This window comes from Vespa mandarinia, chromosome 4 (assembly GCF_050613455.1).
Source record: "Vespa mandarinia isolate Hongniang chromosome 4, ASM5061345v1, whole genome shotgun sequence".
Taxonomy (NCBI): Eukaryota; Metazoa; Arthropoda; class Insecta; order Hymenoptera; family Vespidae; genus Vespa; species Vespa mandarinia.
This window is the reverse complement of record NC_140813.1, coordinates 700,001-727,500: the sequence shown is the minus strand read 5'-3', so window position 1 is coordinate 727,500 and position 27,500 is coordinate 700,001. Positions and strand designations below refer to the sequence as shown.

Below are 27,500 nucleotides of genomic sequence, written 5' to 3'. Positions count from 1 at the left end.
GCCCGTTCGTGGCGTCCCTGAGCATCAAGGACGAAGACTCGAGCCGAGAGAGCCGATGAACCGTACGAATGTGCGCGAGTTATCCTACTACCTTTCCAAGTTAATCTAAACTATACACAACATGCATATGTATATGTGGTAGAGATTAGAACCCTAGTAAAATGAGATCGCCATCTTTATTTTGTTTTTTTTTTACAACTCAACTTCTCATAGATTTTCATGTAAAATGCGTGTCGCTAATCGTAGCTTTAGTTCGATCGAAACAAAGACAAAAGAAAATAGGCTTTTGTCGTTGAACGCGTAGTTCTATTAATCAGCATACAGATATATTACGTACGACCTTGGTTTTCTCGTAGAGATAGCTATTCAAATGCTGTGTGTTGGCAGTACCAAGGAAAGAAAAACTTTACTGATACCATGCAAGAACTGTGTGTGTTGGCCTTGGCGACACACCAACGGGGGTATTATTTCGACGATACGAAAATAATTCCTTCGCTTTACACGAACACTTTTTGTCGATGCGGCAAAATATTTATCTTGGTCTATCTCGCGACCTCGAATTCTCTTTTCTCATGGCGGTCGTTTATGACTCTACTACGTAGTCAGCGATAACCGATGCGTTCCGCAATCGTATCCTTACCATATGGCTGTTCATTCGAAAATCTTCTAAATTATTAATATCTGAACAACATATCTTAACGCTGAAACTTAACCTTTGTATTTTATCGACGGTAGATAACATGGAATTAGTTATGGAAACATTCTTCCTGAAGAAGATAGACCATTGAGAATTATCAACGGAATGAAATATACGAAAGGAGATAAAATAACTTGGATCTTGCGATTTAGGATTTAACGCAAAAAAGGGGAAGGACTTGTATTTGCCTGAAAACGTATCATTCTTACACATTGTCTCTAATCGTAAAGGTCAAAATTCGAGCAAATTCTTGAAAAGATCGTTATACATCGTTTTCAGTTTGAATTAGGTTAAGTTAGACCTAGAGAGAAGTCCAAAGTTCTCAGAACAACCAAACAATAGTCGATAACGCTATGAAATCTTATTTTTGTTTCGATAAAGTCAATCGACCTCGGCAAGCATCGTATCGAACGCAAAGAAGAAAAAGAAGAAAGAGAGGAAGATGGTCGTAAAAAACGTATTAGGCATTTGTGGTGGGAAGGGGAGGGGGCAGGGGGAGGGGAGGAGAGAGAGAGAGAGAAGAAAAATATTTAAATAAACAAAATTCGCATAAAAAGACCGTCGTCTTATATAATAATCCGCTTTCTCTTCTAAGACCGAACGATCTTCGCAATAATGATGAACACAGCATCGAATCTCGATATGGCATTCTGCTTTTAGGTGTTTCGATCGCGCTGAAGGTAAAAAGGAGGTTATCCGAACGTTGGAAAATATACACCGTAATTTTCCGTGACGTTTCTGATCGCCAAGGCCGTCTTGGAACGCTGGTGAACCGCTCAGAAGGTCAGACCAGATTACTTCGTAGTTTGAAGTACGAACGCGACACGTTGCACGAGGATGCACGAAGAGTACCGATCGGTTATATTCTTTCTCTTTCTCTCTCTCTCTTTCTCTCTTTGTTCTACGCATACGATATTCCAATCGGTTATAATAAATGTTTTCTGTTCCAGTTTTAGAATTCTCTAATGAATATAAAGGAAATATTTTAAACGTCAGGTAAATGCGCATGACTCGTGATTGTAACATTTAGATAATAGAAAATATTCCAATATTTTTCAATGGAGATGACGTGAGCTTTTCGAAGGATTCAAAACGATCGTAAATATTTCATTAGCCGTTAAATCAGAAGGAAACATTTTTAGTTCGAATGTAACGAGAGCGTGAAAGAAATAAAACGAAGATTGTAAAAAAAGGAAAGAAAAAAAAAAGAGAGGGGGAGAGAGAGAGAGAGAGAGAGAGAAACGTATAAAAGGAAGTCAAAAAGGACATTACTAATCCAAGAGTTTCCCTAAGAGAAAACAACAATCTCTAACATGACTTTCTTAAGATAGAGACTGGAAATTCAAGGACGTTTGGTAGGTCGAAAAGATACCCGAGAGAAATTGGTTTGGGGTCCTGCGAGAGAGTAGCCTTATCGAGGCGATGCAACGTCGCGCGTTCTACATGAAACGACGGTTTTATAACGAGGTGGAATGACGAAAGGAGGACGGTCGATTCTCGGCCCGAGGTCGTACGTAGGTCAAATCGCCGTCACGGAGTCGACCCTGGTTGCTGCTTGTGAGAGCCAAAGATGGTCGCCTCGTTCGTTTACGACTCTACAAATCATTTTCTTTAACTTGTCAATTATATTTGAGATCAACTATGTATATATATTTGATCAATTATTCTATACTCGATTTTAACGAGGAAATAATATATCGTCCACACCGATAAAATATAATGATATTTGACAAGATTAATAAGATTATAAAAATAGGAGATCTTTGGCTAGGCATATTACGTGAAAATTTCATATCGGAACCAAAGATTCTACGAATATGAAGGCAGAGGAGGGAGACATAGTGTATATTTATAAAAGCATCGATCCACTGCAACTATGTGTCCAAGAGATTATAGAAACGCAACAGTGTGTTTTAACTAATGTACCATTTAGAAATATACAATTTTCTTACGATAATTTCATTGTCATTTTCTGAGAAAATGATCTCTTTACTTTCGCGCGATTATCAGTAGAAATTATTTTATTCTTTTCAAAACAGCATCTCCATTATACATATATATATACGTACTCACGATGATCATACTCGATCATAACCTCAAAAAAAAAAAAAAAATAAAAAAAAGAAAAAGAGAAGAAAAGAAAAAACGAAAGAAAGAAAAAGATTGTAGCTTCCGTGTGCGAGGGAGCGTTACTATATAGAGAGTACGGTTATTTTTGGACGTGAACCAAGCGATAACGATTCTCGATATCGATAAAGAACGATCGTCTTCTCTTGGAACGTAGCAAAACTTTTTGGGAATAGAAACGTACTTTCTTCTTTGATCAATTCTAAAACAAAGTTTCTAAGATAAATTTATAATTTTCATATCGAAAAAGTTATTCGATCTTACCATTGTTATATTACAAAGCATTATATATTCTATTAAAAATAACCATTGTGTCTATTAATCAGGTATAAAAAGTAAACAGATAAGATTCTTGTTGTAACTGTCGAAGAAGAAATTTGAGAAGGTTTCCTTTGTCTGGAAAATGTTTTATTCGGACAAACAAAAAGAAATATTTCGTATGACCTCGGGATTTTTCTTACAACGATTATGTACGCGTGGTAATTTTATATTTAACGATTTTAATACCAATCTGCATAAGAGACGCAGTAAGAACACCCGTTTCAAACCTTTTACCAAGGATCCTGTAAAACGGAAACGAATCTTACGTAATATCTTACCCGTTGATTGTCTGTTATTTGACGTCAAACTCGTTTTCGCGTAATTATGGCACGTAGAAACGAGAAAATAACGAAACGAGTATAAAACCTTATATCTTCTTATTTCTTCTTCTTCTTCTTCTTCTCCTTCCTCTTATTCTTTTTCCCTTTCTTCTCTCCTTTTTTTTTCTCTTCTTCTATACCTACTACTACGTTTACTAGAAAAAGGATCAACAATGTTCACTTATCTCTCGTAGTCTCCTTTTATCTTCTTTCTTTCTATACGTATAGTAATTTAGAAAGCACCTTTTTCAAGAATACTTACAATACGCAATGGATTGTTGTGTGTTTACCAACGAAAATATTATTATCGAAACTTATAAGATTGTTAAGTTTATTGTATTTACGTATGTTATATATATATATATATATATATATGTACACTTTATGTAAATATATATTTTATTAGTTACAAGTCTGTATCTAATTTCTATAACTGTACCTAAGTTTTACTATTTATAGGGAGAAAAGCAATTAAGAGACATTCTCCGGTAAATACACAAGGGAAAGAAAGAAAACATTTTTTACTACGACAAATTTTACGTAGCATGTATAGATATATATATATATATATATATATATATATATATATATATATATATATATAACCTCGGAAATGACAAATGAAAGTAGTCGAAAGAATTGTTCAATTGTTTTTATGAACAATTTCCTTGGGAACGCTTCGATTGTTTTCAATGAAAGCGAAAATATTAATACGATCGAGCGTGAAAACTTTTTAATATTTAATTCTCTCATGTTTTGTATAATAGTGTAACGCCCCACGTGATTATTTGCACATACGCGTGCGAAATATATATGTACATAGAAAGTGCATAATACAGGAACTTTATATAATACTTAGTATAGTAAAAAAAAAAGCTCGATCATTTCAGGATATGCTATAAGGATTATCGAGGTGTTGTTTCTTTTTTTTTTGCCGCCCTTGTCACGCGTTTCATTTGGATACTTTTGATAGTCATGTGAGGAAAGAATATTACTCGCACATGGTTTTCACATGAATGTCTTTTGTTGTCGTATGGATATAACCATTTATAATCTTGACCAATCAGAACTCTCCGGGGTCTTATACGAGAGACATTGAAAACATAGTTACGTTACATAGATACATAGTCTTAGTCTACAAGTTCCGATCGAGATCGGCTTAGAATCGATGAGCGAAAGAAAAATGAATAATGGAGAAGAAAAAGAAAAATAGAAAAGGGGAAAAAAAAGGAAAAGAAAAAAAAAGAAAAGCAAAAGAAATGACCGATCGGATGATCCATTGGATCGTCTTGGGATCTTCGTCCTCGGGGGATCTAATTGTTGTCTCGAAAAGAGGGAATAATAAAAAGAAAGAGAAATCGCTTAGGTGGTTGTGTCGTCGGTAAAGCGGTGACTCACCGTGGTGCGGGTTTCAGACCGAGCGCTAAGAGCACATCGATGCCCGCCATCTTCTGTTCTTGGCTCGCTCGATGATTGGTGCCGTTCTTGTTGGTAGCACGGTGGTGCTGCTGGTGGTGGTTGTGGTGTTGCTGATGATGCTGTCTCTTATCTGTTGGGTCGTGGTGCTGCTGCCTCTGATGTTGTTGCTTATTACCATCGGTCGCGTCAGCGTCCCCGTTATCGCCAACGCCGCTAGCCGCTACCTTCTGTTGTCCCGTTAACATTTTCGCGTGCGCGACCTTGAGGAGAGAGCGCTTTGCGTCCTCGACCAGCATCTTGGTGACCGGCTGCACGTTCACCGGCACGCCGATCGTCGGTACGGCGCCACGGCGCAGCCTACTGCGCACCGGAAGACCAAGCACAAGGTGCTCCATGTCCTTCTCGTAGGACTCGTTTGTAAAGTGGAGGGAGCATATGCGAGCTGTCTGTATGTTGAACGGTATCTCGCCGTTCACGAGCGGCACGCGACCGCACGCGCGCACCCATCGCGAACGCACTTCCGGTATCTGAGGGAATCGATGGTAACGGATTCGACGACCACGGGTCCGCCGATGACTGTTGCGGCACGTAGCTACGGCGCACTGCGGCATCCTAACCTCTTAATCTTCAAACGTAGTATATAGAAGAGAGATATATTGTATCACAGGCACTCGACGAGAAACCGGAAGCAAAAGACCGAGATATATATATATATATATACGTATATACGTATATATATCTCGAATATGATCGATAAAACTCTTCTAAGAACGAATTAGACAAGGATGAAAATATGAAAACTCCGATTTTTTTTCCCCATTCATCAATCGCGATCCATTATCTTGTCTCTTTGCATCGTAACGAACGAACGACGAGTTTTCGCTGATATTCTTCACTTCAATTTCCTTTTCTCACCAATTTCTTCTCTTTTCAATTTCTCACACACTTTAATTATCGTGACACACTGTTTGTCCGTTTTCTATGATCGACGCTTGCTTCTCTCGGTTCGGTCGCGTCGGCGGTGACGCGCGTCCAAAACACGAACACGTGGGTGGGTGGGCGTAACGAGACGCTGCCGATGAGAAAGTAAGAGCGCGTTGCCGCTCCCCTGGAGCGTCCCTGTCTCTCGCGCGAGATTCTCCCTCGGTTTCTCTTTACACGCGTATACGTATGTATGATAGTATACGCGCGCGTGTGTGTGTGTGTGTGTGTCTATATTATGTCAAGGGAAAAACCATGATCTTTGAAGCACGTGTTTCAAACCAGAAGAAAAAAAGACGAAAAAAAATAAATAAATAAATAAATCAAGAGCAATCAATTTTTACACGTACACCAGACTATACTGATTCGTTGACCTTAACGTTGTTTCTCGAGTGCATTTAAAACTATATGAACAAAAATAATAAGTGAAGATAACGACGACGACCACTATTACAATGACATAGGGAAGGAGGAGAAACTGAAGTGTTTTTAGTTGACCACGACAGGTCGAAAGGGTTCTCGGTACCGCCCTGTGTGCGACGCCCTGCGAACTGCGGCTAGAGACTAACGGAGAAGGAGAACGTCGGAGGAAGGGTAGGGAGGAGACGGATCGAGGGAGATACGGAGTGTGAAAGATAGATATATAGAGAGAGAAAGAGAGAGAGAGAGACAGAGAGGAGAGAGGGAGAGAGAGAGAACGCGCGCGCGCCTCAACGAAGAGGATGACGCTGCTGGAGAGGAGAAAGACAGAGATAAGGGGGAGGGGTCAGAGTATCCGAAAACGAGAGTGTCGGGTCTCCCTTCCCCTCTTTCCTTTCTACCATCCCTTCTTCCACTTCTTTCTGTATCTGTCGTTGTCGAAAATTCAAAAACGTTGGAGGATTACGAACGAATAAACTCGGAATTGAACGAATTGAAAGAAGGTGGGAAAAAAAGAAAGAAAGAGAGAAAAAAAAGAGAATGTAAAAAAGACGAAGAAAAAAAAAAAGAAGAAAATGAGACGAAGCAAAAGCAGCGCAACGAGCTTGATCGTCCGTTACTACGACGACGACGACGACGACGACGATACTACGATGACGACGACGTATATTGCGTACGTATATACTAACACGCACACGCGACGCGTCTCTCACGCGACACGTGCGACCACAGAGCGGAGTCCACGCCGTCGTCGAAAGGTGTCGCTTCGTGTACTCTTCCTCCTCGTCGTCGTCCTCGTCGACGTCGTTGACGTCGTCGTTATCGTTGTCGTTGTTGGCTGATGTTTTGACGATTTTGACGTTGAACATAGGAGGAAACTGTCTGCGTGGATCGTCGAGATGGCGGAATGACACGAGAATGGACGACGAAGGGGAGGATGTAAATGTAGAAGGAAAAAAATTATGAGGGAGAGAGAGAGAGAGATATAAATGATTTTAAATACCGAACAACGAAGTTAAAAGAAGAAGCAATAAGACGAATGGTTGATAAAAAAGACACAGAATGGTAAAAAAAGTCGGGCGTCTCAATAATATCGTTTTGATTAACGCGCGCGAACTGGCGCACCGTACGCACGGTGCTACTCCTCCGGACTTACTACTGGCCGGCCGATCGGGTCCGGCGGTGGAACGAGAGAGCCAGCCGGTGGCAGCTGCGTGTGCCTCCTCGTGTCTGCGTTGAAACCAGCGAACCAATGATCGTGCTCCGACGCCCGTCGCGGCAGGGATGACGGGGACGCGCCGGAGGGGCCGCGGGGGTTGCCACGACGAAACAAGAGAGACAGGGGAAAAAGAGGGAGGTCACCGCTACCGCTACCGCTACGCGCGTTACTACGCTCCTTCGGGGGTTCGCCAGCCAGCCAACCAGCCAGCCAGCCCTCTTTTGCGTCGTCGTCGTCGTCGTCGTCGTAGTCGTAGTCTTCGTCGACGTTGACCTGTCTTCCACGCTCTACTTCTATCTTTCTCTCTCTTCCTCTTCTTCTCCCTCTCCTTTTATTCCTACAAAGCATCGAGTTACGCGTCTTCCGTTTCATCCACCCCAACGCAACGTGTATCGACGACGAACATTCTCTCTCTCTTTTTTTCTCTCTCTTTCGTTCTTCGGCTCGATCTTTCAACACAAAGCTTTCGTCCACTCGTTCGTTCCTTGTTTAACCCCACGATGCATGCTTCACGCACACTCAACGAGATGGCGTTTAACGATCGACGAGATAATTAGATGCCATCTAGGACCCGTATGAATCGGGGATCTTTACGAGGGGATGCCGATGTTCGAACGAGAAAGAGACAGAGATAGAGGGGGAGGAAGGGAGGGAGGAAGGGAGAGAGAAGGGGAATGAAACGTGGAAGCCAAGGTCGATCGTCCGTTGAAGGAATTAGCAGTAATGCTCCCTTACTTTCTCTTTTCTTATTTTCCACTATTTCTAAGGATGGTTTATGGATTTAAGTAAGTCATAAATTACCATAGTTTCAATTACTTCATGTATACGAAGGTTAAGGTTCCTTTAAAGAAGAGAAAGTACAATAGGTACATGAGTCATAAAAGAAAGAATTCTTACTCTCCAGGTATAAAACTCTGCGGTCTTTTGTTGTAAAAATGGTTACACAGGTACCGAGAATATTATATCGTATAACAATGTCGCCTATCGTAATAATACCAAGAATTTCAAACGCAATACTTAAGTATCGTTAATTAAATAAAAATCTAGATTACACAGTATCTAGATCGACGTATTCGATAACGGTTGAGTACTGGGAATCGTCAAGGACAAACGAAGCGAGGTATGTAGAAACCGAACGACTCTTGGTTCACCACGGCGGCCATTTTGGTTTGATAAAGAAAGCACGCGCAGTAGATAATAAACGTTCTTCCACGCATTAGTGGTCTGGTATCGCGTTGCCCAACGATTCGTATTGCCTTACATATGGCAATGACTGAATAATTGATCGTTAATAGAACGAAAATATGTACATATATAAAGCGGTGCTTATTGTCGAACGGATTATTCAAAAGCTTTAAAATTTATTAAATAGAATTAATTGACACGATCGATATTTCGTAACACTTTCGAATAATTGATCGTTAATGGAAAAATGGAAAAATTTCGATGTATTTAATTGTTTCAACGTGATGTGTTTTACGAGAGACTTGATGGTGGCGGTATTGCACGATAGAGTGAGACAAAGAAAATTGCATCGTCCGCACAAAGAGTCACATAAACTGATAAATAGAAGGAAAGAGAGAAGGGGAGGGAGGGAGACAGAGAGTAGGATGAAAGATATTCTTATCACGAAAGCGAGCACGAACGCATCGCGCCATCGTCGTGTTTGTACTTTTTCGTCTCGGAATAAGGTAGGATCGTCTCTTGTTAGAGGCTCTTCAATAAGAACGAAAAAGAGAAAAAAGAAGAGAAAAGGAGAGAGTTTTTGTCGCGTAGGTAGTATGTGCCGGAGGCTCGGTCGAGCCTCATCTATCGTTCGCGTGGGTCTCAAGGAGGCGAAGAAGAGTAGAAATTATGAAGAGTGAAGAAGCGGCTGTAGCAGCAACGGCTATAGCAGCAGCAGCAGCAGCTAGCAGCAGTAGCAGCAGCAGCAGCAGCAGTAAAAGCAGCATCAAAAGCATCAATAGCAGCACCGAGTCTGGTCTCGTTCGGTGTGGTTCACGCGGCCACTCAAATAAGGACAGACCGATTTCCGGTGGCCTCTCGTCCCTCCGTCTCTCGGCACCAGCCGTCGTCGACGACGACGAAGCACTGTCTCTGTCTCTATCTATCCTTCCCTCTCTTTCTCGTTCGCTCGCTCTCTCCCTCTTACGATTTCCCCTCGATCCGTCTCCTTCTCTTCTTCCTCTCCTATATTCGTCGTCGTCGTCGTCGTCGTCGTCGTGGCAGGCGGTCTGTATGGCCGTTTTCTCCCACAGCTGGCATAGTAGAGAAATAAGCCGAGCGCCGTCTTGTCTGTCTGTCTTTCTTTCTTTCCTTCTCTCTTTCTCTCTCTTTCTCTTTCTTCGACTTGGTGCCGGTATATTCGCAACCATCCGACCGACCACTGCCTGGAGAACACACGACGGAGGATGCGCAGCTGCGACATGAGCCCAACTCGTCGAAAGCTCACCATCACCTTTGCGAACTCCCTTCCGTTCATTCGAGTCTTTCCTTTCACTTTTGGAAAATCATTCTTCCTTTACGAATTCAATTCGAATCACACTGATATAAACGTCAGAATTTTCTCTCTCTCTTCCCCCCCCTCTCTCTCCATCTCTCTTTCTCAATCTCTCAATCTCTATCTATCTATATCTGAAATTACTTATGATTTTGGCAAAAGTACTTCATACGACTACACGAGAAGTTCCTTCGAGCGTTATCTATTCGAGGGCAACGCAGGAAGTTACACGGTCGGTGAGTCATGTTGAACTGTTGGTGTGTCGAGAAAACATATGACGTCACGCTCTCGATTATCGGCTCCAATGCTCGCAAAGCAAACTCTGACACCGATCGGTGATCGATAAAAAAAAAAAAAAGAAAAAAAAAAAGAGAAGAAATAAAAAAGAATAGAAAAAGAAAGAAAAAACTACGATGGTACTACAACTTTTCCATCCAAAGATGAATATTTTTAATGCAAACGAAAGATATCTAATATTGGAAAAGTTTTTCTCTTGTAGGATCTCATCTTCTTAAGCAATTATACCATTGCTTGCATTGTACTTTAGTGAATTGAGATATGATTCTTAAGTATTGTTCTCCAAGGGTACCAATATTCTAATACCTACGTCGAGGACAAAGCGAAAAGAGGGAATTTCCTATAGAGTTCGCTAACTCTCTTTTACCTGGTTCTTTTTTCTCCCTCTCTCTTTCCCTTACCTGCTTCTCTCTCTTCCTCTCTCTCTCTCTTACCTGCTTCTCTCTTACTTTTTCCTTCAATATTACACTTTCGCCATGCTTCTCGTCTGGACCCTTCTCCAGTGTTTCTTCTCGGAGGGTCGCTTTTTGGATATTTCGAGCGTTTGTTGCAGCAATCAAGGGATGGTATCTGCGGTACACGAAGTGCTAGGTGGTTCACCCTCTCTATCTCTTCCTCTTTCTCTCTTGAGGGACAACCACCCTGTTCACGTGCTTCTTCTACCTCCCTCCTTCTCTCTCTCTCTCTCTCTCTCTCTCTCTCTTTTTCCTTTCTCACTCGCTCTTTCTTTCTCTGTCTGTTTCCCTCTCGGCCTGTTCCATCTCGTCATCTCTCTCCTTCTTTCTCTCGGGCTGGGTGAAAGAGCGAGAGAGAGAGAGAGAGAGAGAGAGAGAGAGAGAGAGAGAGAGAGAGAGAGAGAGAGAGAGAGAGAGAGAGAGAGAAAGAGAGGGCAGAGAGAAGGGGAGACACCCTTCATCCTTGAGGTGGGGTCCCGGCCACCCCGCTGCTAGGTTCGCTAGGATCAATACCCGCCATCCGAACCGAAGTTCAAGCCATATTCTCTTTGCCTGCGCTGCCTGCCGGCCTGCCAAAACCTGCCAAGTCGCGTATACTTCAACACTGTCTCTTGACTATTGTTCTCCAAAGAATGATTCTTTCCTTTACTCTCTCCGAGTTTGTGGTCCTTTGAGAAACGAGTACGAGAAGATGTAACAAATACGTGAGAAAAAGAAAGAAAAAAAGTAATCTTTTTACCTGCTAACATCGAATATATATATATATATATATATATATATATATATATATATATATATACACATACATATATATGTATTTATACATACATACGTATGTACGTACATTTATATAGTTATATATAGCTATATACTGTTCAATGTTAAATAAAATATAAAAGCACTAGGTTCTAATTCCGTAAATCTTTTCTACCTTTCGATTGAACTCGATTCCAGACTAAATACACGCGTTATTCGTCCTCGGGATATCTAATTTTAGTAACGATACGTACGAATCCAATGTTAGTCTTCGCATGTCGCATTTCTAATTTCGATTTGGACCTTTCTACTTCGCGTGGTATCGGAGACTTTCTGGTATTATACAAAATTGTTGCATAAGAAAGTTCCCAAGATTTGATTCACTCTTGTTATATGAAAATGATCGATTTCGAAGGATATTACATGCAATATTCCTTTTTGTTATTTAATCGATATTACGTTATTAATTTTGTCGCATCGACAATCATTATCATTTGATTCATAATACACAGTTGGATATTTCCGATGGGAGTAGATCCATCCATCCGTCCATCCATCCATCCACTTTCTCTCTGGTCTCATAGTTATTTCATCGACTCGTTTCTCGTTTGGAACCTGCTCTTTCTTCCTCTCGTTATAGCAACGAACGTGATGGCGCAAGAGGGGTCAGAGTCCGGTTGGAGGGCGGCGGAATTGCGAAAGGGGATCGTCAGAGAGGGTGGCGGAGATACATATAGAGGGTTAGAAGGTACGCTCGAGAGAGGCGGTACTAGGTGGTGGTGGTGGTGCGCGCGATGGTAACGGATGGTAACCGGCTGAGACCTGGATCACGTGATGACGTCACACTTGCGTTACCAGGATACCGAAGATGAAAGCCTAAAAGGAAACGTCAGCTTCTTCGGAATGTATGTATATATGTATGTATGCATGTATGTATGCATGTATGTATGCATCTACGTATGTATGTATGGATTTGGCAGCCATTAAAGAGAGACTCTTTGTCCTCTGAGCCTCCTCTTGATGATCACCGCAATGACAACGACGACGACGACGACGACGACGACGACGACGACGACGACGACGACGACGACGACGACGACGACGACGACGACGGCGACGACAACGACGATGACGACGACGACAATGATGATGATGATGATGATGGCAAACAATGAGAATATACAGATACCGATAGCTAGGGGTATACGATTGATCTCCCCTTCAAACTGTTCGGATTTAAAAGGAACTTTCTGAAAGTGATTTTTCTGTTCTTGCCTTTTAGCTCGGCACCCTTCTTATACATAAGTTCCCATCAAATTTAAGAACTGGTATTCAATGCTTCTTTCGAAGGAATCACGAGATCTTCTCTGCGACGCGAATGAATAAGCCTTCTGCACGAACGACAATATCGTCGACCCAACGATTTTATATAACTCGTTCTTAACCTTCGATCGGCCAAATCAAGTCAGAATTGAGGTCATCCAAGCAAGATGGTTACTCTTCCTTTCTCCAATTTTCGATGCAACTACTTCTTATTATTCTTATTTTTTGTTTAATGATTCGGCAGATAACATTTGAGAGATTCTTAAAATATTCATTTATGGTTTGGAATAAAGATCCTTTTTTTTTGTTTTGCAAACGATATTAATTTTTAATTTAGTCAAGTTCTAAGGGAGGGAGGAAAGGAGAGAGAGAGAGAGAGAGAGAGAGAGAGAGAGAGAGCGAGAGAGAGAGAGAGAGAGAGAGAGAGAGAGAAAGAGAGAGGAAGCATATGTATGTGACTAAAAAAGTGAGACAGAGAATGAAGAGCTATTATGAGAAATTTTAACCTGCAAGTTTCTAGACTCGCAAGTAATTCCAAAATAGATTCTACCTTTAACGAACGTAAAAACAACTGAAAGGTGACGCATCGAATTTGTGATTCGACCTCGTTTTCTACTCACACCAACTTGTAGAAACTGCTCTCGTGAGTCCGATCTTTTCAGGTATCAAGAAGGCTCGAAGGTCGACCAATGTGTATACGTATATCGCAGTCCCTTCGAGGTATCTTGCAAAGAGAACCACATCCGTAGCAAACGGTTACAAACTTCCAGGGAATCGTTCTTATATGTAAATCCGGTATAAATGGAGAAGATTAAAAAAAAAAAAAAAGAAGAAAAAAAAAGAAAAAAGAAAAAAGAAACAAAAAGAAAAAATAAAGAAATAAAAAAAAAAAAAAAAAGAAAAAGAAATAAAAAAGAATAATAATAAAATGATAAATGGTAAATTGTAGAAAGTAAAGAAAAATATCGTTATTATACTTGCCGATGATTAAATATAAACGCTGATAGGCTCGGGACATATACCATTGGATGATATAAACACGGTACCATCGTATCGTAAAGAAGGAAGAAGCTCGAAAAGGGCTCGAAAAGCGGAGAAGAAGAGCCTTCAATACAAAGAAAGCTTCGTGCACGTACGTACACAGTGGGTAAGAAAGAAGGGAGGAGTGCGATGAGGAGGAAGAGGAGGAGAAGAGGAAGAAGAAGAAGAAGAAGAAGAAGGGCGGCGGCGGTAACGTGTGTTGTGTGCGTGCAAGCACCGTCAGCCAGCCGACATCTGGCCATGGACCTTCGCCCGAGGGACTCCACGGGACAAAGAAGGTCTTCCCCTTTTCTTGGTGGGGGCCTTGGGTCTGGATTATATCGCTATCTTCCTCCGTCCTTCTTGTTCGTGTGTTCCACCCGTATATAGGAGGTATATACATATGTAGTTGGTACCAAAAAGCAGAGTGGTTGGTCTCCGAGCGCACTCGGGCTGCACGCAACGACCCCACCGGTACCGTTTCTATGGTACCGTTCGCGGGGATTAACGCCCCTCCGCCACTCCACTTTCATCAGGCTGCGGGGTGAGACCAGCCTTGGCCCGAGACCATGGAAACTGGATAGCCTTTGCGTGACGCACGTCTAAGAATTCCACGAGAATTTATCTGCCTTATTCGTTTGTACTTTGTATTTTGTACCTATTCAAAATTCTATTTCACTTTGTAATAGACGTTATAGTTATATCTCTGTCTTTGATGTTTTCCATGACGCAAACTCTCTATATCATTTCCCTCTTTTTATCGATCCCAGAATATATCATTCGAAGCTTTAAATCATACCGCACGAACATTTCAGAATTTATTGACGCGTCTATGTCGTTGCTAGAACGCTTGAAAATTTACCCCTTTTCTTTCTCTCTCTCTCTCTCTCTCTCTCTCTCTTCCTTCTTTTACTTTTTCCTTTTTTCTTTTTTTACTCATCCCATCTTTACCCACTGGACTATACTTATATTCCATCGTTCCTTCCTCTCTTTTGCAATCCCCATATACAGGAGGGTGTTTCTTTTCCAGAAGCACATCCTTCATGGCGGTGTGCTTCGACGAGTATATGTAATAGAGGAATACATCGCTAACAGCAGATCAGAACCAGCAAGCACAGACGCATAGGAGAAGAATATTGTTCAACATGGTGGGGGAACTCTGACGAGGAGGAGTACCGTCATAGAAAAAAAGAATGTCCGGCATTTACGCCCCGCTCTTATGCGGGTATAATTCGCAGACTCTCGATGAGAAGAAAAAGAAATATATAGAGAACCATATAACGGATTCGGAACGAATGAATAATAAATTGATTAGGAAAATTCAGGTCGAATAAATTACATTTGTTAACTTGAGAGGGGAAAAAAAAAAAAAAAGAAAAAAAAAGAAAAAAAAAAAAAATATTCTTGCTCAACGAATTAGGCAGCAAGCAAAATTTCATATACGCTTAGTTGAGCTCTAACAAAAGACTGCTTAGAAGTATCGACATTATTTTCAAGGATACAAAAAAATGCTTAATTGTAGATATTAAAAATAGAACGATAAGTTTGCTTCTTCAATCTTCTTTAAGCAGGTAAAGGAATAAAGAAGATTCATAAAAGAAACGATCATCCTGTTATCGATACAAACGCTTGTTCGTTGGTCTCACGGTCAATATTTCTTCCCCTTGATTTTTGCGCTTCCCCTTCCTGTTTCTTGGCCGTTACTGCGCGATTGCACGGTACTGAATACTGTCTGTTATCCGAGTTTTATCGGTAGATAAGCTAAATCTCAAATATCGACGGCACGAAAAAGAGAAAAGCCGATTCTTTTTTTTTTTTGTTTATATATATATATATAAAATTTTTTTTTTCTGTTTTTCGTTCTTTTCTTAACACGCAACGCGTAATTTACGATTTTTCTTATATACGCTTACATTTATCTCGGAAAATTGGAAAATATATTATATCGTGTATCGTTAAGATTGATTTTTTTTTAATTACTTACCATTTGATACTTCGTTTTATGATGTTACTAACGATCCTTTGGGATTTTCTGCTGGACACCGAAGGAAGATCTTCATTTTCTCTCTTTCTACTTCGCCTATCTCTGAGATTCCTTCTTCTTCGTCGACAATTAATTGGAATTTCATTTTCTTCTTCTTCGATTTCGCCGGTAATTAAAGCTTCCGTAGCGACAGATTTTTGAACCCATTCGGCAACATGATCCTTAACCTTTTTCTCCGTCGATAAAGTAGATTCTCCATGCAGTTCCTCCTCGTTTATAAGATCACTAACCGCGGTCGGTGGACCAACTATTCCAACTTCTGATTCTTCGTCGATCTTTACGGACGTTTTCTTTTCGATCGATTCTTTTTTTAATTCTCGCGATTCTTCTTCCAAGGAAAGCTCGTCGTCGGTGTTAAAATTATCCTTATTAATCTCTTTCCTTATCTCTACATTCTCAAGCACCTTTTCGTCATTCACATCGCTCATTACAATTTCCAAACGATCGGTCGATCCTTCCGTATCCGTGTAATTTTCGTCCTTACAATCTGTCTCTTCATCTTTATTCAATTTTTCAATTTCTTCAGATATTATTATAACATTACTATTTTCATTTTCAGAATTATTTTCTTGTATTTTCTCTCGGTCAATATCTTCAACGTCCTTTACATTGCTAAATTTATTTGTTGAATTGTCAATCTTTAACGTATTGTCATTGGCGGAACATGGTATGCAAGAATCATCTTTTGTATTTTTCAAGGTGTTATCTTCGCTGCATTTTATAAGCGATGGGAATGCATCAGTGGAATTTGAAGATTTGTCATTATTATCATTTTCTTCTAAAGATGAAATTTGTCCTGGCTCTTCTTCGTTAGACTTTGTTTCTTTATTCTTTAAACACATAGCGTTTTCATTTATAGCTTCCTCAACGCCAATTATTTTCCTAATGTTTTCGGTATCCTCTGTACTAATTTCTGCCATTTTAATGTAAATAAATTTAAATTCTTTTCTCTACCTGAGACATTTTATCCCACGAATATAATATAAACAAACTTGTACATTCTAAATGTACGGTATCATTATCGTAAGGACATCTTTGGTCATTTTATGGAACTATAAGCTGCCTGCAGCTACTTTGCTCACTGGTAGATACATATCATATTGAATCTGTAACAATAAATAATTTTTAATCAATTAGGATGTTATTACGCATTGATAATAATTGAAAAAAAAAAAAATAAATAAAATTTAATAAATGTTAACGTTCTTATTAAAATATTTCATTTTCACTCCTGTCGATAATACAGCTCGATTGTTTATCTGCTTTATCGCGCGAGTAAAAAACAAGGTTAGAATTATATGTTGCCATAAATAACGCCTTTTCATTCTGTTGTAAGACAAACAATAAAGATAAATAATGAAGAAAATAATTACCTTGTATGCTCGCTATTATAAATATCAATAACTTGCAATAACGTATTGAAAAAAAAATGAAAAAAACAAAAAAACAAAAAAACAAAAAAAGAAAACAAAAAAGAAAAAAGAAACAAAAAAGAAAACAACAAAAAAATTTCTTTTCTTACAAAATTAATAAGAATTTTTCGATACTAAAGTATATTTTTCTTGAGACATACTTATACGATAAATATCAATATTACAATGATCAACGTTGTCTTTTATTTTAATAAACATAGCTTATATGGAATGATTGATAAATTGTAAATAAGTATTTGAAATTTTTCTTAATCATTGTTTTAAAAGCAACAATTATATTCAATAAACGATGGCTTGATATTTTACATACGTAATTACGTCTCCATTATACGAACTTACATGTAAGATTCCAAGGGCTCCTTCACATATCCCACAGCATATTGCCTCTTTCTTTAACGACTTATCGACTTCATCAAAAGGTTAGATGTACTCCGATATCAATGACACGTAATTATTTCAATCGGAATATACACATACACACACACTCTCTCTCTCTCTCTCTCTCTTTTCTCCCTCTCTCACTCTCTCTCTCTCTCTCTCTCTGTTTTATTTACGCAAACGGTCCCATCGTCTTATTTTTCACCATCCTCGCACACACTTATGAAAGATCTGCGTCATTTATTTCTCTCTCTTGCCGGTTAAGAAAATCACCGCGCTACGACGTTGCTGCGCCCGTCGTAGATACATAACCTCACTTTATTATGCTTACCCACGAGAAGAAGAAAAAGGAAAATATAAAGTTAGCGCGTGTGAGAGTGGAAAGAAGGGAAACGATAATTCAATCAATGTGACAACAATGAAACGTCTGAATGAGACGAAGATAGAGAGTGTCAAAGAGAACGGAGTAACGAGGAGATAGAAGAGGAAGAGGAGGAAAATGAGGAGGAGGAGGAGGAAAAGGATAATGGGATAGGTGGGGGATGGGAAGTGGGGCGGGCGGGAGGTGAGGTAGGGAAAGGTAGATTACATGGAAAGGGTTAAACGATATTTCATACGGCGAAGTCTCTCAAAACGTTTGACGTGTCAATCGCGATGTCGCTTCGGTGTCAACCGAGAAGAGCTCGTATTTTTTTTCAACTCGTCGATACGACAATTGTTATTATCACGTACACGGCTGAGACTGGTATTATGACAATTAATCGTGAAAGTACTAAATAATAATGATAAAGTAACGATGATGAACACGTTAAAGTCAATGTCACACGGCACGATTTCTAATAAAGAAATAAGTACGACAGCGTACCTACCGACCGAAAAAAAAGGAACCCGCGATCTGTACGGTATGAGAGGCTAGTGACCCCTAGCCATCTCGAGAAGCATAAACCTACTATGTTATAAGGTTACGTTAGTTAGTTCGGTTTTAATTGAAAACGCCTTCCAATTTCCAAGTCGCGCCAACTTTTTTAAACGTCACTTTCGTTCAACCACTTATTTCAAGGCACATTCGTTAACGAATCTTCATGTTTCATTGACGCAATGCGGAGCAGATTTATGTGTCGTGCGACTTCGCGGATTTTTTCCTCATCCAATCAAGCGCGTTCCCAGATGGCGCTGTGCACGCGCCATTTTTTGAATATACGATTACGCTCGAATACGGGCGTACTAGCTTCTTTTTATTATTTCACTTTATTTCACTTTATTTCACTTCATTTCACTTCATTTCACTTCATTTCATGTCATTTCAATTTATTTTATTTCATCTTTTTATATGTATATATATATATATATGTATATAAAAGAATTTTCAAGAGTAAGGTAGCATTTAAACCGTCGAATGTATACTTACTTTAAATTTATTCATTGAAATTTTATGTCGCTTTGTTTATAAAAATAATTTACTTTGATAAAATTGAGATATATTATTATCTAATACCTGTTCCTCGTCGGTGTTTAGATCGCCTTCGGGAATGTGAGGACACACGGAGTACTATCCGATCAAGGTCATGTAAAAAGCCTGAAACTGCATTGGTCTCATATATTTACAGATTATTCATAATTCATAATCAATAATATCGTATAATATATATATATATATCAACAAAATAATGTTTTAATCATTCTTACGTTGCTAATAGAATCTAAAGGCTAAACAGTCAAGATTGATCTAAAAGTTTTCTCTTTTTTCTATTCACAAATCTCATCGACATCGTTGTGATTCGTGAACATTTATGTTTCAGCTACCTAACAATAAATTAAACGAACAAGTACAAATCTATACATCCCACGCTTTTAACGTGGTAGTAAAAGGATATTAATGATACTTATTAGTTTTTGTCCAAAATTGCAGTTAACGTGAAGCCATGACATGAATCGCTATTAAACTTGGAAAAGGAAGTTGTTTGGAAGATTAAGAAAGAAAAGATGAAAGAGGAAAAAAGATATATATATATACATATATGAAAAGGGAAGGATGAGGAGAGAGAAGAAATGAAAGAAGAAAAAAAAAAGAAAAGAAAAAAAAACCAAAGGTTGAAAGGTTCAGTTAATATTCCTGCATTCTATATATGGAATATCACATGGAAAATATCAGAATTCGACGTATGTGATTTGAGGATTGTATAAGTCTACGATACATATCGCGCTGCTTATGCATTAATTTCATTCATGCCATATACGACGGCAACCTGTTACCTGCAGGCTAATGGACACAGAATCGGACATTCAACGTTTTATCTATTTCTTTTTCTTTTTTGTATTTATACGCGTATACATTGTAATAATAATTACGTACGCGTTTTATCGATCGGACATAACGGATACGGAAATATGTTTTCAATCTATCACGATTTTTGTCGTGTGCATTCGTGTATCCGTGCATTTTTTTATATCATTGACCTATATGATACGTACATGTGTGTACATGATGCTGCTTGTGTGTCTACATCGTATAAAATATTTTACCTACCTAAATGAAACTATCTACACGTTTCAATCAAAGTGATTTTCTCTATTTTCTTCTTCACTTTTGTCTTATCTTTTTATTTTGTTTTTGTTTATTTTTTTACCTTTCGTTTATTATTATTATTATTTTTATTATTATTATTATTATTATTATTATTATTATTATATTTATTATTATTATTATTATTGTTATTATTATTATTATTATTATTTATTTTTTGTTATTTTTTTAATCTACCGAATAGCACCTAGCTTCGTCATAGGACGCGTACAGTCAATATTTTTGACGTTTCTGTTTTTTTTCCTTTTTTTCTTTTTTCTTCTTTTTTCTTTCTTTTACTCATGTGTGTGTGTGTGTGTGTGTGTGTGTGTGTATATATATATATGAGAGAAATCAAGCGTTTCTGGCTCCTCAATCATTCAAATCGTGTAATTAGCGTTTATAATTCAATGACGTAAGCTCATAGCGTTAAAGTTATGAACGTATGAGCATAATCGGTATTTTTCTTTCTTCTTTTCTTTTTCTTATTTTTTTTTTCACTGCATAAATATAGATAGATGATGAATCTTTAAAGGAGAGAGGTTTACAAAATATTATTTCAAGATGACATAGTTAAAAATAAGATACATACTCGTTATAAAATATGATATTCTCTCTTTATCATTTTCATAGAAAATTATAGCTTACGCTTTTTTTTCTCCCGATCGCGAAACTAATCAAAGTCGAGTTTACAGCGATTTTATAATCGACAAAGTTAGACTTTTCAATCAATTAAAAAACGATGATAGGCACACGATTAACTTTGATTTTACATCCCATTCCATGATAATATTTTATATTATATAATCAAGAAAAGAGTATCGATTATATATTGAAATTATTGTCGAATATTCTCAATACTGTTCGATGGTTATACTGCAACAATTTTTTTTTCTTCTAATATTAATACTAGATATAATATTAATTAGATATAATATTAATTTTGCTTTTTTTCTATCATTCTGCAAACTCGACTCGATCGTAATCGTTAAGTCATGCTCGAGATTTAACAATAAAAACGCTGATAAAAGCTCGAAATACACTTTAACGTCGCCGTGACGATTTCAAAGAAGAAAATCAAAGAGAAGGAGAAGTTATTGCACGTTAAATGATACACGACCGTTGATCATCGTAAATATAATAAAAAAAAAAAAATCTATAACAAATGTAACAAGGACGATATGTAAATTGTTAATTCGAACTTAACAATAACCCATTGCATATATCCCCGATAAAAAGATTCTTAATATACGCTTATAAAACGATTTATCTCTTAACGTAACATCGAATAAAATTGGACAATCGAATGGTAACAAAGAAATATCTAGAATATCGTCACGGCGATTTATTATTGCACTATCGTCCCAACGGATAGAACAAAATTTACTGCTGAGATTAACAATGTCAAAGATCATGATCAAATGATCGATTTAACACGTTTGGAGTTGCGTACATAAGTGTATAATCGATCTTACGCCAATGCTCTCTTACTGTTCCCTAACGCTTTGGATTAGAATCTAATAATAAATTTTTCCTTGTAGTGGAACAAGGAAAAGAAGTTTTTTCTTTTATTCTCCTCTCTCTCTCTCTCTCTCTCTCTCTCTCTCTCTCTCTCTCTCTCTCATGCATTGAAATGACTACTAGTTAAGACGACTATTGGTCAAGGTTATGGTCGTAACGGTCAAGATGCTAAAGTAGTCCTATGCCAAGAGGCATGCTGATGCTGATGTTGTTGCTGCTGATGCTGATGTTGCTGTTGCTGATGCTGATGTTGATTTTGTTGCTGCTGCTGCTGTTGCTGATTCTGATGCTGATGCTGATGCGAATTTTGATGTGGAAGCTGATGCTGATACTGAAGTTGTTGCTGATGTTGTTGCTGATGCTGCTGATGTTGCCTCTTTTGACTGCAAATGAAAAACAGGATTGTTAAGTTATGTGTTCTCGGAGTAGTTGACATTCACGTTGAATGTTACTACGTATGTATGTACGTCGGTAGGCGTTTCAAGCAATAACTGAACTCAAGGCTGCGCGATATTTCTCTTTATATTTGATACTATTAGAATGTATTACAAGAGTATCGTTTAATTATTAACCTCATTGTAATTCGACGAGATTGAAAAGTAACGTTTCATTAAATCGTTGGTATCTCTCATTAAATTTTTTATCTGCCTATATGAGAATTCATTGAAAGGATAAGTCATATGCGCATATGCACTTATAATATACAGTGTATATATATATATATATTAAAACTACCTACAGTTTTTTTTTCTTTTCCTTTTTTGCTTTGTTTGAATATTACTTTTATGCAAGTTTCAGTTGGTAATACGCGAGAGAGCGAAATTGTAAGCAGTTTTTCACTGGCCTAGCATTCAATAGTTTGTGGGACGTCCGCTATCTATGCGGGTCATCCGTATACGATCTGAAACGTACGTGACACTAATTCTTAGGATACCCGTTATAAATCTTTCAACGCAGTAGTGGTAGTAGTAGTAGTAGTAGTAGTAGTAGTAGTATTAGTAGTAGTAATAGTAATAATAATAGTAGTGATATTAGCAGAGAGATTTGACTTGTGATCTAAAAATGTCGTCATTTCGAGAACGTCCGAAATTCTTATCAAAATCTAGCTCACTTTCATACAATATCATATATCTCAAATCGTGTCGAATAAATATATTTGTTAAGTTAACGATTATTTTTTGTTCTTTCTTCTTCTTCTTCTTCTTTCCTTTTTTCCATTTTTTTCTTTTAACAATCTTACTTTGAAAAAAGTAAAATAATAGGGAAAGTTTGTCGATCGATAACGCGAAAGTTGGACTATAATCAATCAAGAGAAAATGATTTATGTAGGTATATTAATGCATTCTTTCTCTCTCTCACTCACTCACTCACTCACTCACACACATATACACACACACACTTACACTTTCTCTTTTTTCTTATTTCTTTTCTTTTCCATAACAAAATTATGTTCACAATGGGAGAGGACTTTGAAAGGGAGGATCGAAGGTCGAACCGCATCCATCGTTTTACAGTGTGCGCACCCATCGTAATAATCTATATGCACTCACCCGACATGATTTGAAATATAGATAACGGAGTTTCTCAGACGACACATAATCGTTCATAGTGGTAGGTCGTCGTCTCGTCGTAGCTTTGATAGAAAGGGTACAAACTCTTATGAAATATGAATTTCCGATCGAAGATAGTCGAAGAAAACTAGCAACGACTAGTCTGTTATGGAGGTGGGGGGGGGGGCGGGGCCTGAGCGAATAATAAAAAAAAATAAAGGAAAAGGGAAAAGAGAGGAAAAGGAAAGAAAATAAAAGAAAAGAAAAAATGAAGGAAGGAAAAAAGAACCGGAATTTGCAGTGTCAATGTACTCCTTACAATTAGAAGCCTTATTATTCTTTCTGGAAAAGGCATAAAGGCAACCTCTATGAATGCGAATTACGTCGTTCTAGAGCAAGAAACGCTCGAGTAACATAACAAATTCCATCCGTCTACTGAGAAATTAGAGAAAGAAGAGATCTTATCTGTTCGTAGCTAATTCATTCTTAGCGTTACGAATCTGGTAATCGTTGAAAAGAGAAATATCATTCGAGACGCGGAGTATCGTTTATGCTTTTAGAAGTTCCCCCCCCCCCTCTCTCTCTCTCTCTCCTTACCTATCTTTCTCTCTTTTTGCACGACGAAGGTGCCTATATTACGAAACCTTCGTGGATCGATGTCTATATATATCCATGGAAAGGGTGCTCCTACTGGCCTCTCTGAGCTATTTTCAATCCACTAAAATCGCTAATATTTTGTCCAATTATTTCGCAATACACACACATACACACACACACACACACATATATATATTATTGTGTAATAATATATATATATATATATTACGTACGTATATATGTAAGTATATATATATATTTCTCAATAAAATAATATTTAATAATAATAATAATAATAATAAAAACAATAACATAAAAAATAATAGTAATGCTAATGATTACGACGACGGTAACAGTAACGAGAAATAAAGGGAAAAAAAAAATAGAATAATAGACCGTAGTAAACTGGAATGACAAGCTGTTGTAATTTAGCCGGATATTCTCCGTGCAAGTATTTCGAGATGCAAAAATGTCGAATTGGCATAGCGAACTTGTACGTTAGGATGAAGCACGTGTGCTGAATGGTCACGTGGGTATAACCTTCTTGCGAAATACATATATCAACCCTCGTACTCTGAGATTTGTTTCACTTCTTTCAATGGGGGTGGGTTAAGGGAGAGAAGTAACAGGCGAGAAGGGACTCTTTCTCTCTCCCTCTCATACACACATACATACACACATACACACACACAGACACATACACTCACACGCACTCTTTTAGCGGATCGATCTATATGTATGGAGAATACACGTGTAGTAGGAAGAGCGTGGGTGGCTGTGTGATCGTGGAATGGGTGCGTTCTCGGCTCACCTCGGCGAGGAGTGACGTGGTGGCCTCAGCATGCGAGAGAACGTGATCTGCGCACGTGCGGAGCAACGCTACCTCGATCGATCCTCCTCGCTGCAAAGCGTCGTCCTCGCTAGAACGGAGGAGTATCGGTATTTTCGTAGCTATCGGTGTCCCTCCTATAATTTTACAATACCACTACTAATGAGCTCGATCGGTTGGATGGATATAGATAGGCAAGCGTAAACTGTTATCAAAAAACATTTTACGAAGAAACTTTTTACATTATCAAAATAGTTCAATCGATCGTATTGAAAAAGATAAATTGCTACGATCCTAATGACGTAACGTTAAAGAAAATTCTAGTGTTTCTTTCTTTCCCTCTTTTTTCCCTCTCTCTCTCTCTCTCTCTCTCTCTTCCTTTTCTCTTTTTCCTTTTCTTTTTCTTTCTTTTTGCCACCTCTCGTAGAAATATCTCATCGATTTTTCTATGCGAGCGAATTATTCTAGAGAATTATCTTCTTTTTTCACTTTTTTTTTCTTCGTTTGTTTGTTTCTCTGTTTTCTTTTCAATAAAAAAAGAAAAACGTTTCGAATATCCGTTATTATATAATATCAGATATATCCGAATTGATAAAGATAAATTGCGAGGATTCTAATGTATCGTTAAAGAAAATTCTAGCGTTTCGCTCTCTCTCTCTCTCTCTCTCTCTCTTCCCTTTCCTTTTATTTTTGTTTCCCCTTCTCTTATTCATCTTCCTTTTCGTTCTCTCTTAGAAATATTTTATCGATTTTGTATGCGAGTGAATTATTTTAGAGAATTATTTTCTTTTTTTCATTTTTCTTTTGTTCCTTTTTTTTTCAATAGAAAAGGAAAACGTTCGGAATATCCGATGTAAGCGATGAAACTTGGCTTTGGAAAACTCGATATGGCCGACGGACGAATAGATTCGTTCGTTGAGAATCGTTTATCGTCGATGGTTAAAAGTATAGGATACGGGGATCGATCCGTTAGAACACTCGATTCCTTCTGCCAAGGTAGAAATCTCAGTTCAACGAGGAGGAGGATATAACGACTTGCTCATCGTACAAAGTCTACCTTCTCCTTCTTTCATTTTGTAGACATTTTCCTTTTTGCCTTTTCTTCCTTCCTTCCTTCCTTCTTTTCTCTCTTCCTTTCTTTGTTGCGCATTATTTCTCAAGGCCGGCCAGTGTACAAATCCTTCCAGCCGTCTCGAACATAATTCATAACTTTATCGATCGAGTAGAAAACGAGAGAGAGAGAGAGAGAGAGAGAGAGAGAGAGAGAGAGAGAGAGAGAGAGAGAGAGAGAGAGCGAGAGCGAGAGAGAGAGAGAGAGAGAGAAAGAGGAATCAAGTACAGACGTATATGTAACGTCGATGAGACCAGCAAAGGATATTCCGTAACGACGATGGACGATCGTAAGAACAATGAACGACTCGTGGGCGTGATAAAAATACATTTGCAAAGGAGTGTATCGACCTTCTTCATCGACCATTCCTTCCTTCTCCGTATTACGATCGTTCAAGGCCTTCCTATCTCTCATTTCTAAACAACGGAGTACGATCATCCGTTGGATGCCAATTCGATCATTCTGTATCTGTACGATAATTTTACATTTTAAATTTTGTAAATAGAAAATCATTGATTTCTAAATTAATCATCCTTGATTCATCATCTTTTCAATCTTTCTTTCTTTCACTTTTCTTTTCTTTTCTAATCCAAGAAATGATCCTCTTTATTTTTTGCATGTTCTATCATCTTGTAGGAAGTAATACATCGTATGTACCTGAATAGTCCTCTCTATATATACTTGTAAATATGTATGCATGTAGATAACGAAGATATCTCGTTCATGTATCCGATGTATGTACTTAACTCGTATGTAGGTACATTTTCGAGCTTACATCGTATATCAACGAACGAACACCGAGTAGTAGGATTCGGAGTAAGTAAGTACCAAGAGAAATAAGGAGTTGCTCGGGGAGTTGAAGCAGTAGAGTAGTGTAGTAGTAGTAGTAGTAGCAGTAGTAGTCGCGTCGTAGTAGTAGTAGTAGTAGTATGAGTAGTAGTAGGTACTCGAGCTTACGAGCCAGTCGACTTCGTCGTTCACTGAGAGACCATTGACCGGGAAGGCGAGAAGGCACGACGGCCGTGCTTTCGAACCAATTCCTTCTATCCACCCGCGAGAACGGTGCTCTCTCGCACACACACGCACGCACGCGCACACACACACACACACACACACACACACATACATACATACATACATACATATACATATATACATTAACACCGATTCGCTTTTAAGGAGCGTTCATAACGCGATATACTTACACCTGCGTAGAGACAACCTCGAGTCGATATCCTTTCGGTAACTAAGGTAACTCAATGCTAAACTCTCGATAAACAATCTAAAAAAACTATTTTCTTCGAGTTGGATAAAATTAAAGATAAAGATAGAGATACAGATAGGAATAGTGATAGATATAGAGAGTAACAAGCTACGCTATCGGATAGAAGGAAGACAGAGAAACTATTCAAGTTGTTTCGCCGCAACTATCTTCTTCCCTTTTGCACGATCGGTATTTAAAACATTCGAATACGATACAAGGACGGAGTTAAGCTAGAACAAAAGTATCTCTTGTCTTGTACGTATTTATGTACGAATGTTAATTAGCATTAACTAAGAAAATTTCAATGCAATATATCAAGTGCACGTGATAATAGAATGATTTATATTTAACGTAC

The 27,500-nt window shown here is 38.3% G+C and overlaps 2 protein-coding genes across 7 annotated transcripts in view; both read right to left on the bottom strand.

Moving 5' to 3' along the window:
- LOC118447122 (uncharacterized) overlaps positions 1-18,775 on the bottom strand; it is a 27,199-nt gene extending 8,424 nt beyond the window's left edge. The window contains exons 1-3 of one of the 5 annotated variants that reach the window (XM_085656395.1): positions 7,289-7,429; positions 6,216-6,269; positions 4,864-6,096 (exon numbers count right to left, since the gene is read on the bottom strand). In XM_085656395.1, the coding sequence (XP_085512521.1) occupies positions 4,864-5,495 (632 nt within the window). In that variant the 5' untranslated portion in view covers positions 5,496-6,096; positions 6,216-6,269; positions 7,289-7,429. Of the gene's footprint in view, positions 1-4,863; positions 6,126-6,215; positions 6,270-7,288; positions 7,431-13,455; positions 13,622-15,839; positions 17,006-17,671 lie in introns of those variants that run through there. The other 4 variants (XM_035878640.2, XM_035878641.2, XM_085656396.1 and 1 more) reach the window with 4 other exon arrangements.
- A 424-nt stretch (positions 18,776-19,199) lies between these two features.
- Positions 19,200-27,500, bottom strand: part of LOC118447121 (uncharacterized) — an 18,397-nt gene continuing 10,096 nt past the window's right edge. Inside the window, exons 4-5 of one of the 2 annotated variants that reach the window (XR_014982022.1) lie at positions 24,753-24,907; positions 22,037-22,177 (exon numbers count right to left, since the gene is read on the bottom strand). Coding sequence is in view for 1 of the 2 variants with exons in the window: in XM_085656270.1 (XP_085512396.1) it covers positions 21,955-22,177 (223 nt within the window). In the remaining variant the exon portion in view is untranslated. Of the gene's footprint in view, positions 22,178-24,752; positions 24,908-27,500 lie in introns of both variants that reach the window. The other variant, XM_085656270.1, reaches the window with a different exon arrangement.